Source organism: Canis lupus, chromosome 9 (genome assembly GCF_011100685.1).
Source record: "Canis lupus familiaris isolate Mischka breed German Shepherd chromosome 9, alternate assembly UU_Cfam_GSD_1.0, whole genome shotgun sequence".
In the NCBI taxonomy this organism is placed as follows: Eukaryota; Metazoa; Chordata; class Mammalia; order Carnivora; family Canidae; genus Canis; species Canis lupus.
The window spans coordinates 58,049,408-58,073,218 of record NC_049230.1 but is presented as its reverse complement, the minus strand read 5'-3'; the positions used below and the strand labels follow the sequence as shown (position 1 = coordinate 58,073,218).

The 23,811-nt window shown below is 38.8% G+C and overlaps 1 protein-coding gene and 1 pseudogene across 3 annotated transcripts in view; both read right to left on the bottom strand.

Annotated features, from left to right (window-relative positions):
- Positions 1 to 23,811, bottom strand: part of SCAI (suppressor of cancer cell invasion) — a 165,346-nt gene that overhangs the window by 103,594 nt on the left and 37,941 nt on the right. For 2 of the 3 annotated variants that reach the window (XM_038549375.1, XM_038549374.1), the window contains exon 3: positions 14,141 to 14,390. The exons of the other annotated variant lie outside the window; for it this stretch is intronic. In XM_038549375.1, coding sequence (XP_038405303.1) covers positions 14,141 to 14,175 — 35 coding nt within the window. In that variant the 5' untranslated portion in view covers positions 14,176 to 14,390. The remainder of the gene's footprint in view (positions 1 to 14,140; positions 14,391 to 23,811) is intronic. 3 annotated transcript variants of the gene reach the window in all.
- On the bottom strand, positions 20,126 to 20,690 carry LOC106559337 (annotated as a pseudogene).

Sequence of the window (23,811 nt, the reverse complement as noted above, 5' to 3'; positions counted from 1 at the left end):
TACCTATAGATACAGGTACCAAATATTAGCATCTGAATTATATTCTCCTGTATGCACCTATATTAGACTATGTTATTGTTGTAAATAAATAGTTTTAATTAATATACCAGTCAATATTGGCACAATTCTCTCAAGATTAAAAACAACCATTCAATAAATACTGAGGACATAGTAATGCTATCATATCAGGTAGAAAGATGGTAAGACTCGCTCCCTACCCTCAAGAAACTAACCACCAGTTAAATGATTCCTGCAGGTACTTTTCTGTTAATATTGCCAGAGGCCACGTCTATAAGCAAAACACCAAAGCAGGAAGATATCTCAAAGAAATACTGGAAAAGATAAGATGGGCAGCTTGAAAAATGAACATAATAAAGAAGAGAAATACACTATTTTACATGGCACTGCTAAATAGATTAAGACATTTTTAAAAGAAAACATGAAATTTGCAGGAAGTATTTGTGGCAGACAGCTTTTGTTTGCTCTGCAGTACCCATTTCCCTTGCTTTGTGCAATTACTGCTCTTGCCTTTGCATTTTATATAATCTCAGTAGAGAAAAAAACCTCCATTTGGAAAAAAAATTAAGGGCGAAAAAGAGAGGAGAAGGAGGGAGAGAATGAATCAATCAGAGAAACTGTTAATTGTACATGTGATTGATAGCGCAAAGAAAGAAACTCAAGCTTTACAGATAGGCACTGAAATGCTTACAGATGAAGTGATGTGATGTCTGAGATTTGCTTCAAAATACTCAGTGTCAGGAGAATAGGTATGGATATAGATGAAATTAGACTGGCTCTGTATTCATGATTGCTGAACTTCAGTGATGAGTAGATAGGAGTTAAAAATTAATTTTCTTTGGGTTTGAAACTTTTCATAAGAAAAAGGTTATTTTTGGTTCATCTACAGTATGGTCCCAATTTTATGAAAGCACTTCTCTCTACTCTTCTATCTATACAAATGCATGGAAAGATATCTGAGATAATGTTCAGCTAATTGTTTATGATGCTTACATCTGGGTGGTGAGATTTGGGATAGCTTCATTACTTCTTTTTTTTCCTTTTTAAGATTTTATTTATTTACTGAAGAGAGAATGAGTAAGAGCACAAGCAAGGTGAGGAGCAGAGGGAGAAGTAGACTGCCTGCTGAGCAGGAAGCCTGATGCAAGGCTCAATGCCAGGACTCTGGGATCATGACCTGAGCCAAAGGCAGATGCTTCACCAACTGAGCCACCCAGGCACCCCAGCTTCATTACTTTCATCTTTGAACTTTCTACATTACTTGAATAGATTTTTTTAAAATTTTTATTTATTTATGATAGTCACAGAGAGAGAGAGAGAGAGAGGCAGAGACACAGGCAGAGAGAGAAGCAGGCTCCATGCACCGGGAGCCCGACGTGGGATTCGATCCCAGGTCTCCAGGATCGCGCCCTGGGCCAAAGGCAGGCGCTAAACCGCTGCACCACCCAGGGATCCCTACATTACTTGAATTCAAAATAATAATCATGTTATTTTCCAAAAACATAGTGAAGTGGTATATTTTTTTAAAGATTTATTTATTTATTTTAGAGAGAGAGAGAGCACAAGCGGGAGGGGCAGAGGGAGAGAGAATCTTAAGTAGATTCTGCACTGAGTACAGAGCCTGACATGGGGCTCAATATCATGACCTGAGCTGAAACCAAGAGCCAGACGCTTAACGAATGTGCCACTTAGGCGCTCCTAGAATGATATTTCTTTTTTTTTTTTTAAGATTTTATTTATTTATTCATGAGAGACACACAGAGAGAGGCAGAGACACAGGCAGAGAGAGAGAAGCAGGCTCCATGCAGAGAGCCCAACCTGGGACTCGATCCCCAGTCTCCAGGATCACGCCCTGGGCCGAAGGCAGGTGCCAAACCGCTGAGCCACCTAGGCGTCCCTAGAGTGATAGTTCTTAAACAAAAAGGCTCAAATCAAATATGACAAAATGTTAGCAACAGTTGAATTTGGTGGGAATACAAATGATTCTTTTCTGTATAATTTTTAATTAAAAAATTAATAAAGTACTTGTGAAAATTTTCTAACATAAGGTTTCTCAAGCTTGGAACTATTGACATTTTAGGCCAAGTAGTTTCCTGTGAGGTGGCTGTCCTGTGTACTACTGAGTATTTAGCAAGCATCCCTGGCCTCTACCTACTGATACCAATAGGAATACCACCATCCTACTATCATGACAACTAAAAATGTCTCCAGATATTATCAAATGTGTCCCAGGGAGGTAAAAATTCACCCCTCCCCGCCAGCTACGAACCCAGTGCCCTAACAAAGATCTTATCCAAAGAAGTCCCAATTCTGCAAAACACAAATTCCCAAGTCCTTAGGTATATTCTTCATATCTACTAATTATTTTCAACTTTTAAAAAAATATTTTATTTATTTATTTGAGAGAGAATGCATGAGCAGGGGAAAGGAGCAGAGGAAGACGGAGAATCAGACTCCCTGCCGAGCAGGGAGTCAAACTCGAATCCAGGACTCTGGGATCATGACCTAAGCTGAAGGCACTTAACTAAGCCAGCCAAGTGCCCCGACTTTCAACATTTTATCATTTCCTTTCTTATTCCTAATTCAGTTAATAATACTCAACTTGTAGTTCAGACTATCTCAGGTATATAAACCAATTTTGCTGCTACAGATTTAATCATTCAATAAAAAATATACTGCTTCTGACACTTCCTTTATTCAGTTCCAAAGCCTGAAACTGAAATCTTAGGCTATATATAGTGCTATAACCTTCAAGATTATGGGAAAAAGCAATAAAGGTTATATAATCCAATCTTCTTAAAATATACTACTCAACCTTTGGTCAAACTGAACAGTCCCAAAGCATGCCCCAAAGCAGAGTAACCCATACAAAAATGAAAGCTCAAAGGATAATACAATTGTCATCCAGCCTCTTACTACTCAAAATGATATCTGCAGGATGAGCATTACCCCAGTTTATTAGAAATGCAGAATCTGAGGCACCAGCCCAGACCTACTAAATCAGAATCTGCATTTTAACAAGCTCTCCAGGTGATTTGTATGTACAATAAGCTTAAGAAGCAGTGATCTAGTGTTTTTTATACAACTGGTTTGAAGCTGAAGTTTAGTGGGCTATATTCTTGTAATAGAGAGACAAAGTTTCTTATATATTTGAAGATGAAATAAATAATGCACAGTTACAAAACAGCCAAAGGGTAAAAAAATATTAATGGAATCCACCTCTACCACTGCCCAAGAAAACAATCTATAATCTTAGGAAACCAATCTCAAAGATGAGACAAAATGAATTATTTTAAAATCAAGCTGAGAAAACCAAACAGTTATTTATAATGGATCCTCCCATTAAGTAAAAAGAATCTAATAAATTCTCCTGGTAAAGAGCAAAGCTAGTCTCAAGAGCATAAAGCTATAGTTCCCAAGCCTGGTTGATTATCCTGCAATGTTCATTTTTAAAATAAAGATTTCTGAGATCTACATCTAGATATGATTCAAGAGGGCTGGGATTATTCTCTTTTATTAAAACTATTTTAGCCATTTCTGATGATTGGTTCTATTTGAAAATGTCGTAAAAGATGCCATTTTCTTTCTCATTACTTTTTAAACTAATGGACATGCGTTTGGATTATTTCAAATAACTGATATGTAAAAGACTAAAATAATAGACTAATCAGTCGTGGGGAAATAACTTTAGGTAAAGGGACATCACATGGTTTCAAGTTATCCACACCTATAAAAGGGTGGTCCTAGTCAGCAATCACAAAGTGCCCTGAAGAAAGGAACCATTTCTCAGAGTCTAAACTTGAATTCTTTTTTTTTTTTTTAAAGAATTTATTTATTTATTCATGAGAGACAGAGAGAGAGAGAGGCAGAGACACAGGCAAAGGGAGAAGCAGGCTCCTGGTGGGGAGCCTGATGTGGGACTCAATCCCAGGACCCCAGGATCACTACTTGAGCCAAAAGCAGACGCACAACCACTGAGCCACCCAGGCATCCCCTAAACTTGAATTCAATTTACAATGACCACAACTTGTGACCTCCTTCAGCACCATAGTGTAAACAGTAGGAGTTTAGAAATATTTTTTCATTGGACAAATGATGAACACTGCAAGATTTTATGAAATATAAGCCAGATAAGTTACACTGCCCTGTGCAAGACAGGACTGCATCAAGGCCTCTAGAAAGGTTTGGATTTCGAGAAAGATTAAAAAATGAGGAAAGAAATGGGAGAAGAGGAGGGAGAGGAAGAGAAAGAAGAGGAGGAGGAAGAAGAAAAGGAAGAATTTTTCTAAGAATTTTAATAGCAACCTAATAGGCTATTTCATGAATCCATCCATTCTTTTTGACTCCCTGTTAATATCATCTCCCTAAGTCAACAACATTTACATTGGAGCCTCATGACTGGTTCTCCCTACTTCTACTCCTGAACCCCTCACTTCAGTCTTAACATAGCAGCCAGAGTAATTTTTGAGATACAGTCAGTGACTCAAATAAGAAATGATAAGTTCAGAAGTGAGTCCTCCATTAGATGCAACACCAGGATTCCAAAACAGAAGCAACAGCATCTTAGTCTGTTTGGGTTGCTTTAACAAAATGCCACAGACTGGCTGGCTTATAAACAGACATTTATTTCTCACCATTCTGGGGGCTGGAAGTCTGAGATCAGAGTGTCAGCATGTTCAGGCAAGTACTCTCTTCTGGGTCACACATTTGTATCCTCACACAGTGGACAAGGTTTAAAGGGTCTGTCTGGAGCTTCTTTTATAAGACATTAATCCCAATAGGTTCCACCCTCATGACTTAAACACACATCAAAGGCCCCATCTACTAAGACCTTTGGAAGTTAGGGTTTCAACATATGAATTTGGGGGAAATACAAACATTCAGACTACAGCAGCAACCTTAACCAGACATCCTTAACCAAGGTCTTCCAGTAGTATGACTTTAGCAGTAATCCTAGATCTCTTGAGGGACGCTGGCAGGGCAGGGGGTGGAGGGGGTGGCTCAGTCATTTGTGTCTTCCTTTGGCTCAGGTCATGATCCCAAGATCCTGGGATAGAGCCCCACAGCAGGGCTTCCTGCTCATCAGGGAGCGTACTTTCCTCTCCCTCTGCCCCTCTCCCTGCTTGTGGTCTCTGTGTCAAATAAAATCTTTAAAAAATCTAGATCTTTTGATTCCCTTGGTCCCTGCCTGCTTTCTAAACCATTAAACCAGACTTTCCATCAGTGCTGTGAGGTACTTGAAAACCTTCCAATAAATTCCTTTTCTGCTTAACTTGGCTGGAATTAGGGCCTGTAATTCTCAACCAAGAACCTTCCCTGGAACAATGCTGTGCCACCCCGCCCCATCCTCTTTTAATGATCTGTCACTCACTGAGGTTTGCCTTCCAAAAATGGATATTAAAAAGCAAAAATTCTAAATACCATTTACATTTCCAAACATGCTAACACACTACACACTCCTGCACAGGGTTGTCTTGGCATGTGCTATCATCTCAGCTTGTAATGCTCATCCCCAAAATACTGGGATAGCTAGTTCTACCACCATATCCTTGTCTCTGGTCAAATCACCTTATCAGAGAAACCTTCCCAGACCACTCTGTATAAAACAGAAAGACCCTTCCTTATGTTACATAATTTTTCTTCAAAATTATCACCATCTGATATATCATAAATTTACTTATTTATTGTCTATCTTCAGATACAATATAAACTCCACAAGGGGAGGGACTCTGTTTTATCATTTCCCTATCTCTGGTGCTTGCGACAGAGCCTAGCACATAGTAGCTGCTCAGGCAAACTTTTGTGAAAGAAATTATTAAGTACATTTTAGATGTTTTTTTTTTTTAAGACTTACTCATATATTTTAGAGAAAGAGAGAGAGAGAGAACATGAGCGGAAGGGGCAGAGGGAGAGGGAGAGACAATCTCAAGCCGATTCTATACTGAACACAGAGCCAGATGTGAAGTTCCATCTCGCAACTCTGAGATTACAAACTGAGCTGAAACCAAGAGTCATACACTTAGCCAATTGTGACATCCAGGCAACCCTAGCTTTTTTCATTATAAAAATTTATTTTCAAAACTACACTTTTTGTGGTAAGCACCAAGCAATGTACAGAACTGTCTAATCACCATGTTGTACACTTGAAACGAAGAAAACATTGCATGTCAACTATACTTCAATGACAAAAACTTAAAAAATAAAAAATAGATAGTTATTAGGATGCCTGAATAGCTCAGTTAAGTGTCCAACTCTGGGTTTTGTCAGAGGTCATGATCCATGGGTTGTGAGATCAAGTTCCAAGGTGGGCTCAATGCTCAGTACTCAGCATGGAGTCTGCTTAAGTTTCTCTCTCTCTCTCCCTCTGCCCCTCTCCCCACCTGAGCATGCACACTCTCTCTCTCTCAAAATATAAATAAAATCTTTAAAAAATAAATGGATATATTAACATGTATTAATTATTTTCAAACACACAAGTTGTGATAGATATAGATATGTGCCTCCTAGATCTCCCTGCAAGGAAGGACTTGTCCCATTTGCTAGGAGTGCTGTCACTCCTTCAGGGATCATCTCTGAAGGGCTGCCTTGTCCAAGGTCATGTTCCTCCCAAGGCAGCCCATATCCAGTGACTGATGGAGAGAAAGGTATAAATGTGCAGCCATTTCAGTCCAGGGCAGGACAATTCTAAAACACCACTTTAGCTCTAGGATTTCTATAGATTTAGGTAAGACCATTGTTTAGGACAGCATCATAGCTCAGCTTCTCCTCCTGCCAAATCCTGCCTCTTTCCCATCCCTCCCACAGGTATTGAACATAAGGGCACTTCTTTAACATCTTGTACATTAAACTCTATCTCAAATTCTGCTTCTAGAAGACCCCAACCTGTGGCATGCTTGTTGTTAAAACTAAAAAACAGGGGCACCTGGGTGGCTTAGTTGGTTAAGCGGCTGCCTTCAGCCCAGGTGATGATCTCAGGGTCCTGGGATCAAGCCCTGATTCGGGCTCTCTGCTCTGTGGGGAGTCTGCTTCTCCCACTCCCTCTCCCCCTCCACAAGAGAGCTTGTGCTCTCTTTCTTTCAAATAAATAAATAAATAAATAAATAAATAAATAAATAAATAAATAAATAAATAAAATCTTTTAAAAAACTAAAAACCAAACCAACAAACTTCATCCCTATAAAGTAGAATACTAACATCCCTATAATAGTCCTATAATATGCATTCTCTCCTTCTACAGAAATGGTCATATAATAAAAGAGTCCCCTATTTTATCTAGGCATAAGGCTAACCAGGAAAAACTATTCTTTGGTGCATCCAGGTGTGGCCATGTAGCTAAGTTACAAGCTGAAGTGATGATGTGTATAACTTCCAGAACTTGTCCTTAGAGGAACTGAGGTACCCTCTTCCCCTCTGACCCTTTCCCCTTTCTTTGAAAGGGAATATGGTCATAATATTGGGTATCTCATATCATGCAGATGTGGACAATAACCTAGTAATGACAGAGCAACCACATAAAAGGAGCCTGGAACCCTGTGGAGCCACCATAGCAGCCTGGGCCGCTCAAACTATATTATTACATGAGAAAGAAAGCTATATCTTGTTAAACCTCTCTAACCTGGGTGACAGCTACCATTGTTGTCTGTGCTATGTCTGCAGCTTTCCCCAGCCCCATGTTCTCACTTGCCATGGTCAGCACCCACAGATCTTTGTAGGAAGGCTACCCCCTGGCTGCCAGCATTTCTGGTCATTTATGCACCCCTCCTCATGAGGGGCAGTCCTTAAGCAATGACTGATGGGAATGGGATAGAAAGGCTCTACCTTTGTATTTTGTTCTTGATTAGGACACCTGTTAGGAATAAGCTCCAGAACGCTTCAGGACTGAGGCACAGGTGTCCTCCCTGAGGCTTTGCTTGATCCTTGCTCCATCCTCGCTTGGCCTCTAGTCCCCTTCTCTCTTTGCAGTCTCCCTTCCTCACTCCCTACCAAGTCTCCCTGAAACTCTTCCTAGTAAGTCACTTTCCCATGAAATCTCATCCCACGTTCTGTTTCCGGGGATCCAAACCTGAGACAGTATTCATTTGAATATCATCCTATTCTCCAGAGTTCATCACAGTTAATACTTGCACACCTTGACAAACCTTTTCCCCTGCAAAATCAAATATATGGTGACTCTTTTAAATAAAAATGGAATTATAATTTAAACCATGCACCTCACCTTTTTCACTTAAAATGGTGCAAGGACCTGTGGAATTTAAGGAAGATGAACATAGCAGAAGGGCAAGAAAAAGAAAATAAGATGAAATCAAAGAGGGAGACAAACCATAAGAGACTCTTACCTATGGGAAACAAACTGAGGGCAGCCCGGGTGGCTCAGCGGTTTAATGCCACCTTCAACCCAGGGCCTGGTCCTGGAGACCCGAGATCAAGTCCCACGTCAGGCTCCCTGCGTGGAGCCTGCTTCTCCCTCTGCCTGTGTCTGTCTCTCTCTCTCTCTCATGAATAAATAAAATCTTTTTTAAAAAAATGAAAAGAAACAAACGGGTTGCGGGGGGGGTGGAGATGGGGTAACTGGATGATGGGCATTAAGGAGGGCATGTGAGGTAATGAGCACTGGTGAATCACTGAATTCTACCTCTGAAATTAATAATACACTGTGTGTTAATTGATTTTAAATAAAAATAAATAATAAAATGATTCATGGACCATATTCCATGACTGTAGAATATACACTTCATTATTTTTCAGGATATATAGCTGCCTATAATTTAAAGTCTAAATAAAAATCAAAAATGTTTTGGTGTACTTGGCTGGCTCAGTTAGAGGAGCATATGACTCTTGATCTTGGGGTCACTGAGTTTGAGCCCCATTTCGGGTGTAGAGATTAAATAAATACATAGAAAAATAAACCTAAAAAATTTTTTTTGGAGGAAGGAAGTGGAGAAGGAATTTAGAAAGAGGAGAAACTTCTTTGGTTCATACCTGTAGTTCTGCTCATTAATGAGAAAAAAAAGATTACATATACACTGACTTCTAGGAACACCAAAAAGAAGCAAGGTAGAATTTACTAAAAAGAGATAAATTAGGGGTGCCTGGGTGGCTCAGTTAGTTGAGCATCTGACTCTTGGTTTTGGCTTGGGTTGTGAGATTGAGCCCTCAGTCAGACTCTGTGCTCAGTGGAGTCTGCTTGGGGTTTCTTTCCCTCTCCCTCTGCAGCCTCCTCCTACTCATGCTCATTCTCTCTCTCAAATAAATAAACACTTTTTTTAAATGGACAAATTTTGGGATGCTGGCGTGGCTCAGTGATTGAGTGTCTGCCTTCGGCTTAGGACGTGACCCAGGATCCAGGATGGAGTACCACATCAGGCTCCTTGCGGGGAGCCTACTTCTCCCTCTGCCTATCTCTGCCTCTCTCTGTGTGTCGCTCATGAATAAGTAAATAAAATCTTTAAAAAAAAAAAGGCTTAAAAAAATGGATAAATTTTATCTTCTATATCTTATATCCTGAAATTCCTGAAAGAGGCTAAAGGACTGAAAAAGATTAATATATTTTATATGTACATATAACCATCAATACATTAACTCTAAAACATAAAACTATAAATATATTTTAAGATATACATAAAATTCATGTAAAAAATCAGGATGAGGGGACCCTGGGTGGCTCAGCGGTTTGGCGCTTGCCTTTGACCCAGGGTGTAATCCTGGAGTCCCAGGATCGAGTCCCACATTGGGCTCCCAGCATGGAGCCTGCTTCTCCCTCTGTGTCTCTGCCTCTCTCTCTCTCTCTCTCTCTATGTCTATCATGAATAAATAAATAAACTCTTTAAAAAAAGTCGGGATGATGTTCTTTAGAATCTGGTCATTTAAGGAAGCAGGCAGAGGATAAAGAATCATATGATGCATTTGGTGTACTGTTAGTCTAACACTATTTGAAGTTTGGTGTTTCCAAGGAATATTCTTTTGTTATTGGCAAAATATATTCTGGCTATTTCAAAGGCATATGTTGCCTAAATTACACCTACATTTTAAGGAAGAAGAGTTTACAGATGTTTCATGAACCTCCAAGAATTAAAATAACAGTCAACAACAGAAAATTTCAATAACAACATTAAGATTTTTTTAAATTTTATTTATTTATTCATTCATGAAAGACACAGAGAGAGAAAGAGAGAGAGAGAGGCAGGTAGAGGGACAGGCAGAGGGAGAAGCAGGTTCCATGTTAGGAGCCTGACATGGGACTCGATCTTGGGTCCCCAGGATTACGCCCTGGGCCAAAGGCAGGTGCCAAACCGCTGAGCCACCCCAGGATCCCCCAACATTATTTAAGATTATAACATATTTAGAACATAACTGACGGGATTCCTGGGGTGGCTCAGCGGTTTGGCGCCTGCCTTTGGCCCGGGGCGCGATCCTGGGGTCCCGGAATCGAGTCCCATGTTGGGCTCCCGGCATGGAGCCTGCTTCTCCCTCTGCCCGTGTCTCTGCCTTTCTCTCTATGTCTATCATGAATAAATAAATGAATAAATCTTAAAAAAAAATAGAACATAACTGAAAATATAACAGGGGTGTCTGGGTAGCTCAGTCAGTTAAGCCTCTGACTCTTAGTTTCAGCTCAGATCATGATCTCAGGGTGTGGGACCAAGCCTGCATGGGGTTCTGAACTCAGCACACATTCTGCTTGAGATCCTCTCCCTCTGCCTTCCCTTACATGCATGTACTGTCTCTAAAATAAATAAATAAATCTTTAAAAAAAGAAAATATAACAGTAAAAATGATCCTATTGGATACTGAATCTGGATTACAAGTATAAAAGGGATTTAATAAAGCATTGTAACATTTATTTTCCACAAAATGACTATACTGGTGCATAAAATCAAACATAAGCCTTTAAAAGACAACTCTTATGAATGACACGATTTGTTTTTTACTCATTTGCAACTGTTCAGTGTTAACATACCAAAACTTTGTTGGGCCAATAATCTGTAACACTGTAATTTAAGGATGTTAAAATGAGGCATGGCAGAGAGAAGCAGTAGCACTGCTGATAAATTAAGAAACAGAGGAGGGTCAGATGTGAGAGAGAACTTCCATGGTGGTGTTTTTCCTATTTGTGCACTGCAAAGGGAAATCTCCAATCTAGTTATTAAACTTTCAGTCTGTCAGAGGTAATAGCTATTATGCCGAAAGCAATTACACAGGCTAGCACTGGAGATCTGAGTGTTTTGTTGTTGTTTTAGGAGAAGTAAGATAATTCCTGGGTTTGTGTGTATGTGCTCTTATCCCTTAATCAGCAAGTACATCCACAGTATCAAAACTCTCACTCCTTTTTTCATTTCTACTCGACTGGCAAAATCACAGATTAAAAAAAAAAAATCACTGTAGGAAAGTGTGCCCCATGTTACCTTTGATACAATCATTTTTAGACAATTTTTGGAAACAGATTTACTTGTAGGGGATTTTCTTGAGATGTAGAGAAGTGACTGCAGTTCCATAAAGGTTCTTTCTGATACTGCTAGCTACATTTTTAACATCCTTTAAGAATATACAGATATATATATAAATGTGGGAAAAATATATATGTAGATACTCCCCAAATTAAGCTAACCATGATGTAATTCCCACCGCATTATAAAAAGAACCACTTTTTTTCTCTGAACAAATACACATCTTTTATTTGAATAAAACGTAAGAATTATCACTGTTACCTGGACCTGAACATTCAAAAGTTTTGGAGTAGTAATGCACATAAGAAAATTATGCATGTCAGTAGGGTTGTTAACTTTATATTTATATATTTGTATTAATATCTTATATAATGAATGTATTTCCTGTTTATGTCTGTTCTGTCTCATGGAACAGTATCAATGGAGACGCCTGGGTGGCTCAGCAGTTGAGTGTCTGCCTTTGGCTCAAGGTGTGATCTTGGTGTCCAGGGATCAAATCCCACATCTGGCTCCTCCCAGAGAGCCTGCTTTTTCCCTTCTCTCTGCCCAGGTCTACCCCCCCCCCCCGCCCCCCCGCCGTGTTTCTCATGAATAAAATCTCAAAAAAAAAAAAAAAAAAAGAAAGAAAGAAAGAAAAGAAAAGAACAGTATCGATGATTTAAAACTGGTCTCTGCTAACCGTTGTGAAGCTCTATTAAAACCATCAGTAAAGCTCTTGACTGCTTTGTGAAAGGCTAAATCCTAACCACTAGATCACCAGGGGGCATCCTGACTGCTTTGTCCTGATTGCTAAGTATTCTAATGTGAGATATGTTGGGGGAGGAGGGTTAAAATATTCGTAACCTAACCATTTTTAAGTATACAGTTCAGTGGCATTAAGTACATTCACACTGTTGTACAATCATCACCACCACCCGTTGTCCAGGATTTTTCATCTTTCCAAACTGTAACTCTCTGTACCCTCTATTCCCCCTCCTTGAGAGGGGGAATTGAACAACTCTCTATTCCCCCTCCTTGAGACCCTGGAAATTCTACTTGCTGTCTCTGTGAATTTGGCTACTTTAGGTACCTCATATAAGTGGAAGCATACATATGTGTCCTTTTACGTCTGGCTTATTTCACTTAGCATAATGTCTTCAAAGTTCATCCTGTAGCATGCACCAGAATTTCATTTCTTTTATGACTGAATAATATTATGTAATATATACATAGTTTATCCATTCATCCATGGATGGACATTTGGATTGTTTCCATTTTTGGCTACTGTAAGTAATGCTGCTCTGAACACTAGTGTACCTATGCATATGTGCTCAAGTCTCTGCTCTCAATGCCTTTGGGTATATACCCAGCAGTAGAATTGTCTGTTGGATTACACAGTCATTTTTAAGTCTTTGGAAACTCACCATACTCTAATGTAAGATTTTAAAGCACAAAGATAAGTGGTATTCTACAGATCTATGAGAGGGATCTCTTATCTCTTATATTGATGGTGCACACTGATTACATGAATCTTAAAATTGCAACTTGTAACACATGTCAGAAGTGTCCCAGGATTTCACAGCTGGGAGAAAACTTTATTAATAGCAGCTATCATTTATTGGTGGTTTACTAAATGCCAGATTTTGAGCTAAGTTTTACATATAAAGATGAAAATACAATACCAGCCAGCCAAGAAATCAGAAATACAATATTTCCCTACATGTATTTTTGAGTGTTAACAGTTGTTATGAAAGAGAGAGAAACAAATCAGTTGGTTAAACAATTTAGATTTTCTCGTGAGGATTTTTTCAGACTTCAAAAATACGCACTGTGACTTTCTAAGAGGGGATATATGAACCCATTATTCAAATTGCTTGGCTTTTGTTGAAGACCATGTTGCAGGAATGTTCTGATCTAGGACAGGGTTCTCAACTGCAGCACTACTGGCATCTGGGACCAGTAGTGGGGAAGCTGCTCAGTGTATCATAGATCGCTCGCTCAGCAGCATCTCAGTAGTATCCTCTACACACTAGATGCTGGTAGCACTTAATGACAATCAAAAATGTCCCCAGAAATTGCCAAAGGTATCCTGGGAGGCAAAAATCATCCTCAGCTGAGGACTACTGGTCTGTTACTATCTCACTAAGCTCACTATCCACTTCCCCACTTAAATAGGAGCCATTAAATATAGATTTCCTTGTTGTTCCCCACCCCCACCTCAAACTTGTCTTCCTCCTTTCCTCCTCCTCTTCTACATAACAATAGCTGCTCCTCTCAGCCTCTTCCGGCACACTGGATTCCATTCCCATTCACCCCATACCATAACCTGTCCATCAATTATCTGCTGCTTAGCACATTTAATTTCTCCCTCAGGCTCCAAACATGCTCATGTTTTTTCTTTCCTAAACAAAACAAACAAACCCAAACAAACCCCTTCTCCACCCCCTTAAGTTTTTCTCTCTCCCCCATACAACTAAATTTTCTTAATTATGACCTCCACTTCTCCTCACCTCACTTTTACTTCTCTGCCCAATAAAATCTGGGTCTACAGTCATTTCTCTATTCTCTCAAAGATCAAGACCTCCTAATTGCCCAGTTCAATGGTTTCCTCAGGGTCTTGCCATTACCTAACATCACCTCGTGGTGAAAATATCTTGAATAAACTTTTTTTAAATAAACTTCTGAAGAAAATATGTGACCTGAGGAACAGCCTAAGTCTTGAATTCCGTGACATCACTCTCCTAGCTGTCTTCTCATCTCATTGATAGTGTTCTGTATTTCCCTGTGTCTTCTGTCACCCCAAAATGTAGGCAGTCCTTTGGGGGTCACTTTCAGTACTCTTCTAAATGATTTCCATCACTCCAAATACCTCTAGGAATTCTGTTTATCTCTGACCCCATTCTATCCTGGTCTCTCAAGTCAGATCTGTTAATAGTAAGATGGCAGAATCTGAAGGGGAAAAAAAAAACAGAACCAGAATTTCTGTTTATTACAAGAAACAATAATAACTACCACCAATAAATGCCTTCTACATGCTAGGCACTGAAGAAAGCACATTACAAACATTAGTTAATTTAACTTACTCCTCAACAACTCTATGAAGTAGGACTTACTATTCCAACATTATAAATGAGGTTACAATCTCTATGGAGTTCAGTAATTCTCTTATATACCTAGTAAATTTTAAGTATTAGATTGGAACACTAGTGCTTTTATTTCAAAGTCAATTTTCTTAACCAAGTAATATTACCTTTTACATTTCTCCTCAAAATTCAGTTCTCTTAGATCTTCCTGATTTTCACAAACTTAGAGGATCATTTAAGGTCAACACTGTAAGCTATCAACAGTCTTGGCCTCTAAATTAAAGAAGATATTTTCCCAAGAATTCTAGAGCTAAAAGAGAGTCAACATTATATAGTTCACCTCCAAGCCTGTAGGCAGAATTGTATCTAAACCATTCTAGACAGATGGGTATCTTCTATTTTTAATGACATCTAGGAAAGGAGATTCTCGTCTACTAAATTTAGATTCTGAGCCAAAGGCAGGAAGCGTATCTAATTTTATGCTCCATATAGCTACACCTTCACATACAACTGGTAATATGCATCCTACCAGGATTATTACCGCAAGTAGAAATGGACAGTTAGAAAATACAATAAAAAAATAAAGCCAGTCACTCAAGAGGGATTCAAATAGACTCTTCAAGTAGACAAGAGGATCTTCATTCTAGTCTAAAGTACAAAAGAGCTGACATCATCTTCTTCCTAGCATATTAAAATCCACCTGGCAGAAGTAACTGGAAAAAAGATAAAGGAGTTTCTAGTATGAGGTACATATATCACACGGCTGTAACTACTTTCAAAAAATTAACTCCAAATCTTAATGGAAAAAAGTCTTGAACGCATCCGAAGTTGCTGGCATTTTGAGGTTTACAGTTCTACTCTTGCCATCACTTCCTTTAGGCTCTAGGCTTTAGAATCCAAACACATCAGTCACTACCATCCCCAAAAGATTTCTGTTTAATTCCGCCTGTCAGATCATTTTTGCCAGCTCTCAACACATTAAACGAAAAACAAACAAAAAAATCACAAATGCTGCAAAATGAAGTTTCTAGCAGTATATTTTACAGAAATTCTTTACACTATTTGCTACAACACAAAGCTAAAATTGCTTTAAGATAATTATCTCGAAGAAGCTACCGACTAGAGCTGACACAAATGTTTAATTGGCCCTCAGTCAAATACTTTCCCAAATGAACCAGTGGAGCATGCATCTTCACAAAGTTCTTTAGCATTACTTTAAATAATATAACCTCCTGGGTCAAATCATGCTGTAAAAATTACATCTTTTTTATGATGATTAAAGGAAATTGCAGAGTGGATAATCATATGAGTATAACTTGTGACCTCTAATATCACATTAAAATCCAGAACAGACTAGCAATAAATGAAAGTTTGATAAAGCTAGGGAAAATTTTCGTATAAAATTACCATAGTAGTGTTGGTACACTTCCAAAAACCCAGGTCATGATTCAATTATTTTTTAAAACAAATATTCATCAAAAATGGCAAGTAATAAGTATAAGATGAAAATACTGACCTAAACCAATCAGGCAAAACTACCAAAAAATACCTTTTTGAAAGTAATTCAGGTTGTTTTTCAAAAGAGAGCATTCACTTCTATCTAAGCAATGATGGAAGATATTTATGGCCAAAATAGTTCTTTCTTCTATCTGTTTGGTGAATGATTTGACAATGAACTGGAATTAAAGGCACAATTTTTATTTTGTCACATTCTAGTTTTACAATCATGGTTTTATCCCACCTAAGTATAAACCTGTTACAAGAACACATTTCAAGCTAAGAATCAACTTCAAATTTATATCAAAATGTCTTATCTTCCCAAATCTAGCCTAAACAACAAAAATGTTACCTTATGTTTGGCTATACAGCAGCTACTGTAGAAATGCCAAGTTTTATTTGTTGTCTGCGGCAGGCTCATGCAATTTTTTCTTTTTTTTTTTTTTTTAAATTTTTTTTTAAATTTTTATTTATTTATGATAGTCACAGAGAGAGAGAGAGAGAGGCAGAGACATAGGCAGAGGGAGAAGCAGGCTCCATGCACCGGGAGCCTGACGTGGGATTCGATCCCAGGTCTCCAGGATCACGCCCTGGGCCAAAGGCAGGCGCCAAACCGCTGCGCCACCCAGGGATCCCTCATGCAATTTTTTCTAACCGCTTCTCAGTCATCACTCAATCTGGAGGTGGTTAATTGCTTTATGATTCCAATTAATATTTTATCACAAAACAATCTCTTATTAGTCATTAGAGTAAACCATTCATAACACATTGTTTTTTTTAATAACAGCTTAATTGAGATACATGCCTTAAGGTGTACAATCTCTTTATTTTTAAAGACTTTATTTATTTATTTATTTATTTATTTATTTATTTGAGACACACGGCGGGGGGAGGGGGGGCGCCAGAGACACAGGCAGAGGGAGAAGGAGGCTTCGTGCGGGGAGCCCGACGTGGACTCGATCCCGGGTCTCCAGGATCTCGCCCTGGGCTGAAGGCGGCACCAAATTGCTAAGCCACGGGGGCTGCCCTACAATCTCTTTAAAGTGTGTAAACTCAGAGGCGTCTGGGTGGCTCAGTCAGTTAAGGGTCTGCCTTCAGCTCAGGTCATGATCCCGGAGTCCCGGGATTGGGATTGAGCCCTGCACTGGGCTCCCTGCTCGGTGGGTAGCCTGCTTCTCCTTCACCCTCAGGCCACTCCCCCTACCAGCTCATGTTCTGTCTCTTACTTGCTCTCTCTCCAGTAAATAAATTTAAAAATCTTTACAAGAAAAAAAAAAGCGTGGGGCACCTGGGTTAACCATCTGCATTCAGCTCAAGTCATCCTGAGATCCTGGGATCCAGCCTCACATTGGGATCCCTGTTCAGCAGGAATTCTGCTTCTACCTCTGCCCCCCACCCACTTGTGTGTACACATGCTCTTTCTCTCTGTCTGAAATAAATGAAATATTTTTAAAAAATTGTGTAACTCAGGGATTTTTAGCATATTCACAAAATTCTACATCAATCACCACTATCCAGAACATTTTCATCACCCTAAAAGAAATCTAATATCCATCAGTAGTCACTCCCCATTTTCCCCTACTCTGGCAACCATTAATCTGTTTTGTCTCCATGAATTTGCCTACAGGGTATTTCATATAAATGGGATCAGACAATATGTGGACTTTTGTGACTGGCTTCCTTCACTTAACATCATGTTTTAAAGATTCACCAATGATGTACTTCAAATTTTTTTTATGACTACTTAATAGTTCATTTTATGGATATACCACATCATATTTGCCCAAGCATCAGTGGATGAACAATTGAGTTGTTTCCACTTTTGGGCTATTATGAATAATACTGCCTTGAAAATCTGTGTACAAGTTTTTGCATGAATATATGTTTTCACTTTTTTGAGTGTATATCTAGACGTGGAATTACTGGGCCATGTGGTAACTCCTTGCTCTTAACTTTTTACAGGATCGCCAAACTGCTTGCCAAAGAGACTGCATCATTTTACAGTCCCACCTGCAATGTAATGAGGGTTCCAATTTCTTCACATCCTCATCAACACTTCTGTCTTTCTCTTTTATTATAGCCATGCTAGTGCGTATGATTCAGTATCTCATTGTTTTGATCCGCATTTCCTTAGTAACTAATGATGTTGAGCATCTTTTCATAAGCTTATTGGCTGTTTATGTATCTTCCTTAGACAAATGTCTATTCAAAGCCTCTGGTTATATATTGCTTTTCCAAATCCTCTGGACATATATATTTTGCTTTTTTATACTTGAAAGAGCTTTTTTTTTTTTTTTTTTTTACATTCTGAGTTGAAGTCCCTTATGAGATATATGATTTGCAAATCAATTTTCCCATTCTGTGGGTTGTCTTTTCAGTTTCTTGAAGGTGTTTGAAACAAAAAGTTTTTCATTTTTGATATAATCCAATTTATCTATTTTTTCTTTTGTCACTTATTTTCGGTGTCATATCTAAGAAATCATTGTCTAATCCAAGGTCACAAAGATTTACTTCTGTTTTCTTCTAGGAGTTTTAGTTTTAGCTCTTACATTTAGGTCTGTGACCCACTTTAGTTAATTTTCATATATAATGTGAGGCTAGGGGTCCAACTTCATTCTTTCGCATGTGGATATCCTATTATCCCAGCACCATTTATAGAAAAGACTATCATTTCACCACTGATTCTCTCAGTACCCCTATTGAAAATTAATTACCACGATGTATGGATTTTATTTCTGGACTTTCAATTCAATTCCATTGATCTAAAGGTCTATCATTATGTCAGGACCACACTGCCTCAATTACTGTAGCTTTGTAATAAGACATGAACATTTAGATTTTTAAAGAGTAAGTCAAGAATATTTTTAGATTTAGAAACTCCAATTACAGGAAGACTCCATCATTTAAAAGATTATCATTCCAGGGGCACCAGGGTGGCTCTCTTGGTTAAGCATCCAACTCTTGATTTTGGCTCAGGTCATGATCTCAGGGTGATAAGACAGAGAGCCCTGTGCTCAGAGGGGAGTCTGTTTGAGATTCTCTCCCTCTTCCTCTCCCTCTGCCTGCCCCCAACTCATGTTCTTTCTCCCTCTCTCAATAAATAAATAAATAAAATCTTTAAAAATAAAGGATTGTCATTCTAAAACTTCATACTCCAGTCAACTGGTCAAAAACCTAGAGCCCTCCTCCTCCTGGTATTTACACATGCCTCAGATTCTTATATCTAACTTTAAGTTTTCCAAAATATTCCATCATAGGTGTATCAATATTATTCTTAATGTTCTATCATATAAAATAATCTACTATTTGTCCCCAAGTAAAGTCTGTTATTTTCCCCTGAGCACTTCTTTGCCATAGCACTCCATTTCTCAACACAGTGGACTGATTGTTCTCAGATCTGTTATATACTGTCATCTTGAAACTTCACTTTTATTGTTCTCCTACAATAAAAGTGGTTGGAGTTACCACTTCTTGAAGTCTGTTATCATCATCTTTCATGGAATAATTCCTTACTTTGCCACAGAGCACCCTTCATGTAGTCATGTTTTTTTGTTTTTTTTTTAAGATTTTTATTTATTTATCTGGGAGGGAGACAGAGAGAGCATGAGCAGGGGTAGGGGCAGAGGGAGAGGGACAAGCAAACTCTTTGCTGAGTGCGGGTCTCTATCCCAAGTCCCTGAGATCAGGACCTGAGCTAAAGTCAGATGCTTAACTGACAGAGCCATCCAGGTGGTCCACCTTCAAGTAGTCTTAAGAAAGGGCACATGAAAGATAAAATTTCCAAATCTCTGTTGATCAAAACACGGTATTGTATTATGCCACTAACAATTGGTAATATGGCCAGGTATCAAATTCAGGTTGAAAGTAATTTTTTATCAGAATTTTTCAAGCACTACTCCATTGTCTTTTAGCCTCTTAGAGTTGCAATTGTGAAGTCTGACTTATTCTTATTCTCTATTCCATAAAAGTGATGTAAAGGGTGTTTGTGTGTGCCTGTCTGTCCATCTGCAAGCTTTCAAGACCTTTATTTTATCTTTTGTAAAGGATTTTCTGCAATTTCAACATGCTGGGCCTTACTATGGTTCTTTTTTCATTCACTGTGCTACCCAATCAGAGGTTTTTCACTCTGAAACATCAGTTCTGGACAATTTTCTTATTTTCTTTTTGTTTTGTATTATTTTTCTCTCTTCTTTCCTTATGCAGCTTCTATTAGTCTGTCCTTGAACCTCCTCAATTAATTTTGTAAGCCTCTCATCTTTGCTCTCTTTTTTTTTCTTAACAATTGATAATCAATTTACTAAAAAGGTTGATTTAAGCATGTGCAATGGTGACTTCAACTTCAACTCCTGGCTCAATACTGATGGAAGTAATCTGTTTAACAATTTCAGAAGGATGGAGCCAATCAGTGTCTCGCTTCTGGATCCTCAACTGAAAACAATCCCAAGTCTTAGAATATTCACCATAAAGAGTTTTTCTTGTAGTGATTTTCAGAGTCATGGTAGGCATCTGAACTGGTCCTTTCAATTTAAGATTATTTTCTTTTGCACCGCCGATCAAGTCAGCCTATACCTTCCTCAGAGGTTTTACACTGTGGCTGGTTAGTCATTCTAATTCAGTTAATTACCACCTGTGGTTCCACAGGGGTCTTTCAGGTGCTTTTAAAAGCCATGGCCATGGAGCACCTGGGTGGCTCAGTCAGTTGGGTGTCCAACTCTCAATTTTGGCTGGGGTCATGATCTTGAGGTTGTGGGGTTGAGCCCCATGTCAGGTTCCATGCTCAGCAGGGAGTCTACTTGGGATTCTCTCTCCCTCTCCCTCTGCCCCTCCTCCTGTTCACACACTTTCTCTCTAAAATAAATAAATAGGGGCAGCCTGGGTGGCTCAGCGGTTTAACGCTGCCTTCACGCCAGGGCATGATCCTGGAGACCCGGGATCGGGTCCCACGTTGGGCTCCCTGCATGGGGCCTGCTTCTCCCTCTGCCTGTGTCTCTGCCTCTCTCTCTCTCTCTCTGTGTGTCTCTCATGAATAAATAAATAAATTTTTAAAATAATAAATAAATAAATAAATAAATAAATAAATAAATAAATAAATAAATAAATCTTTTTAAAATAAATTAATTAATTAAATAAAATCCATGGCCACAGCATGGCTTCCTGACCAACTTGTTCCTTGAGGAAAGTGAATAGCAGTGAGTTGGAAGCAGAAGCAGGCCAATGAAGCTCTACTATAGCTGCAACTGTGTCTTCCTCAAAGAATATCTTTTTCTCTTACTTTCTATCATTGTGTTCTTCTTTTAGTTTCTGGGAGATTTCTTCAATTTCACTTGGTTTCAACCACTTAAAAAAAATGTTTTCGTGGAGGTTAAAGACCATCCTGCTAAAAGATGAAAGGGTCAACCACGAAATTAGAGAAGAATTAAAAAGATTCATGGAAACTAATGAGAATGAAGATACAACCATTCAAAATCTTTGGGATACAGCAAAAGCAGTCCTGAGAAAGAAATACATTGCAATACAAGCATCCCTCAAAAAATTGGAAAAAACTCAAATACACAAGTTAACCCTGCACCTAAAGGAACTGGAGAAAGAACAGAAAATAAATCTACACCCAGCAGAAGAAGAGAGTTAATAAAGATCCGAGCAGAACTCAATGAAGTAAGACCAGAAGAACTGTAGAACAGATCAACAAAACCAGGAGTTGGTTCTTTGAAAGAATTAATAAGATAGATAAACCATTAGCCAGCCTTATTAAAAACAAAAGAGAAAAGACTCTAATTAATAAAATCACAAAGTAAAAAGGAGAGATCACAAGGTAATACAAACGATTTTAAAAACATATTATGAGCAGCTATACGCCAATGAATTAGGCAATCTGGAAGAAATGGACGCATTTCTGGAAAACCACAAACTACCAAAACTGGAACAGGAAGAAATAGAAAACCCGAACAGGGCAATAACCAGGGAGGAAATTGAAGCAGTCATCAAAAACCTCCCAAGACACAAAGTCCAGGGCCAGATGGCTTCCCAGGGGAATTCTATCAAACGTTTAATGAAGAAACAATACCTATTCTACTAAAACTGTTCCGAAAGATAGAAAGGGATGGAATACTTCCAAACTTGTTCTATGGGGCCAGCATCACCTTAATTCCAAAACCAGACAAGACCCCACCAAAAAGGAGAAGTATAGACCAATATCCCTGATGAACACAGATGCAAAAATTCTCAACAAGATACTAGCCAATAGGATCCAACAGTACATTAAGAAAATTATTCACCATGACCAAGTAGGATTTACCCCCGGGACACAGGCTGGTTCAACACTCGTAAAACAATCAATGTGATTCATCATATCAGCAAGAGAAAAACCAAGAACCATAGGATCCTCTCATTAGATGCAGAGAAAGCATTTGACAAAATAGAGCACCCATTCCTGATCAAAACTCTTCAGAGTGTAGGGATAGAGGGAACATTCCTCAACATCTTAAAAGCCATCTACGAAAAGCCCACAGCAAATATCATTCTCAATGGGGCAGCACTGGGAGCCTTTCCCCTAAGATCAGGAACAAGACAGGGATGTCTACTCTCACCACTGCTCTTCAACACAGTACTAGAAGTCCTAGCCTCAGCAATCAGGCAACAAAAAGAAATAAAAGGCATTTAAATTGGCAAGAAGAAGTCAAACTCTCCCTCTTTGCAGATGACATGATACTCTACATAGAAAACCCAAAAGACTCCACCCCAAGATTGCTAGAACTCATACAGCAATTCGGCAGTGTGGCAGGATACAAAACCAATGCCCAGAAATCAGTGGCATTTCTATACACTGAGACTGAAGAAAGAGAAATTAAGGAGTCAATCCCATTTACAATTGCACCCAAAAGCATAAGAGACCTAGGAATAAACCTAACCAAAGAGGTAAAGGATCTAAAGGATCTATACCCTACACTACAGAACACTTCTGAAAGAAATTGAGGAAGACACAAAGAGATGTATGAAAAATATTCCATGCTCATGGATTGGCAGAATTAATATTGTGAAAATGTCATGCTACCCAAGGCAACTTACACATTTAATGCAATCCCTATCAAAATACCATGGACTTTCTTCAGAGAGTTGGAAAAAATAATCTTAAGTTTATGTGGAATCAGAAAAGACCCTGAATAGCCAGGGGAATATTAAAAAAGAAAACCAGAGCCAGGGGCATCACAATGCCAGATTTCAGGTTGTACTACAAAGCTGTGATCATCAAGACAGTGTGGTACTGGCACAAAAACAGACACGTAGATCAGTGGCCCAGAAATGGGCCCTCAACTCTATGGTCAACTACTATTCGACAAAGCAGGAAAGACCACTGGAAAAAGGACAGTCTCTTCAATAAATGGTGCTGGGAAAATTGGACAGCCACATGCAGAAGAATGAAACTAGACCATTCTCTGAGAGCATACACAAAGATAAACTCAAAATGGATGAAAGATCTAAATGTGAGACAAGAATCCATCAAAATCCTAGAGGACAACACAGGCAATACCCTTTTAGAACTTGGCCACAGCAACTTCTTGCAAGATACATCTATGAAGGCAAGGGAAACAAAAGCAAAAATGAAGTATTGGGACTTAATCAAGATAAAAAGCTTCTGTACAGCAAAAGAAACAGTCAACAAAACTAAAAGACAACCTACAGAATGGGAGAAGATATTTATTTGCAAATGACCTATCAGATAAAGGGCTAGTTTCCAAGATCTATAAAGAACTTATTACACTCAACACCCAAGAAACAAACAATCCAATCCT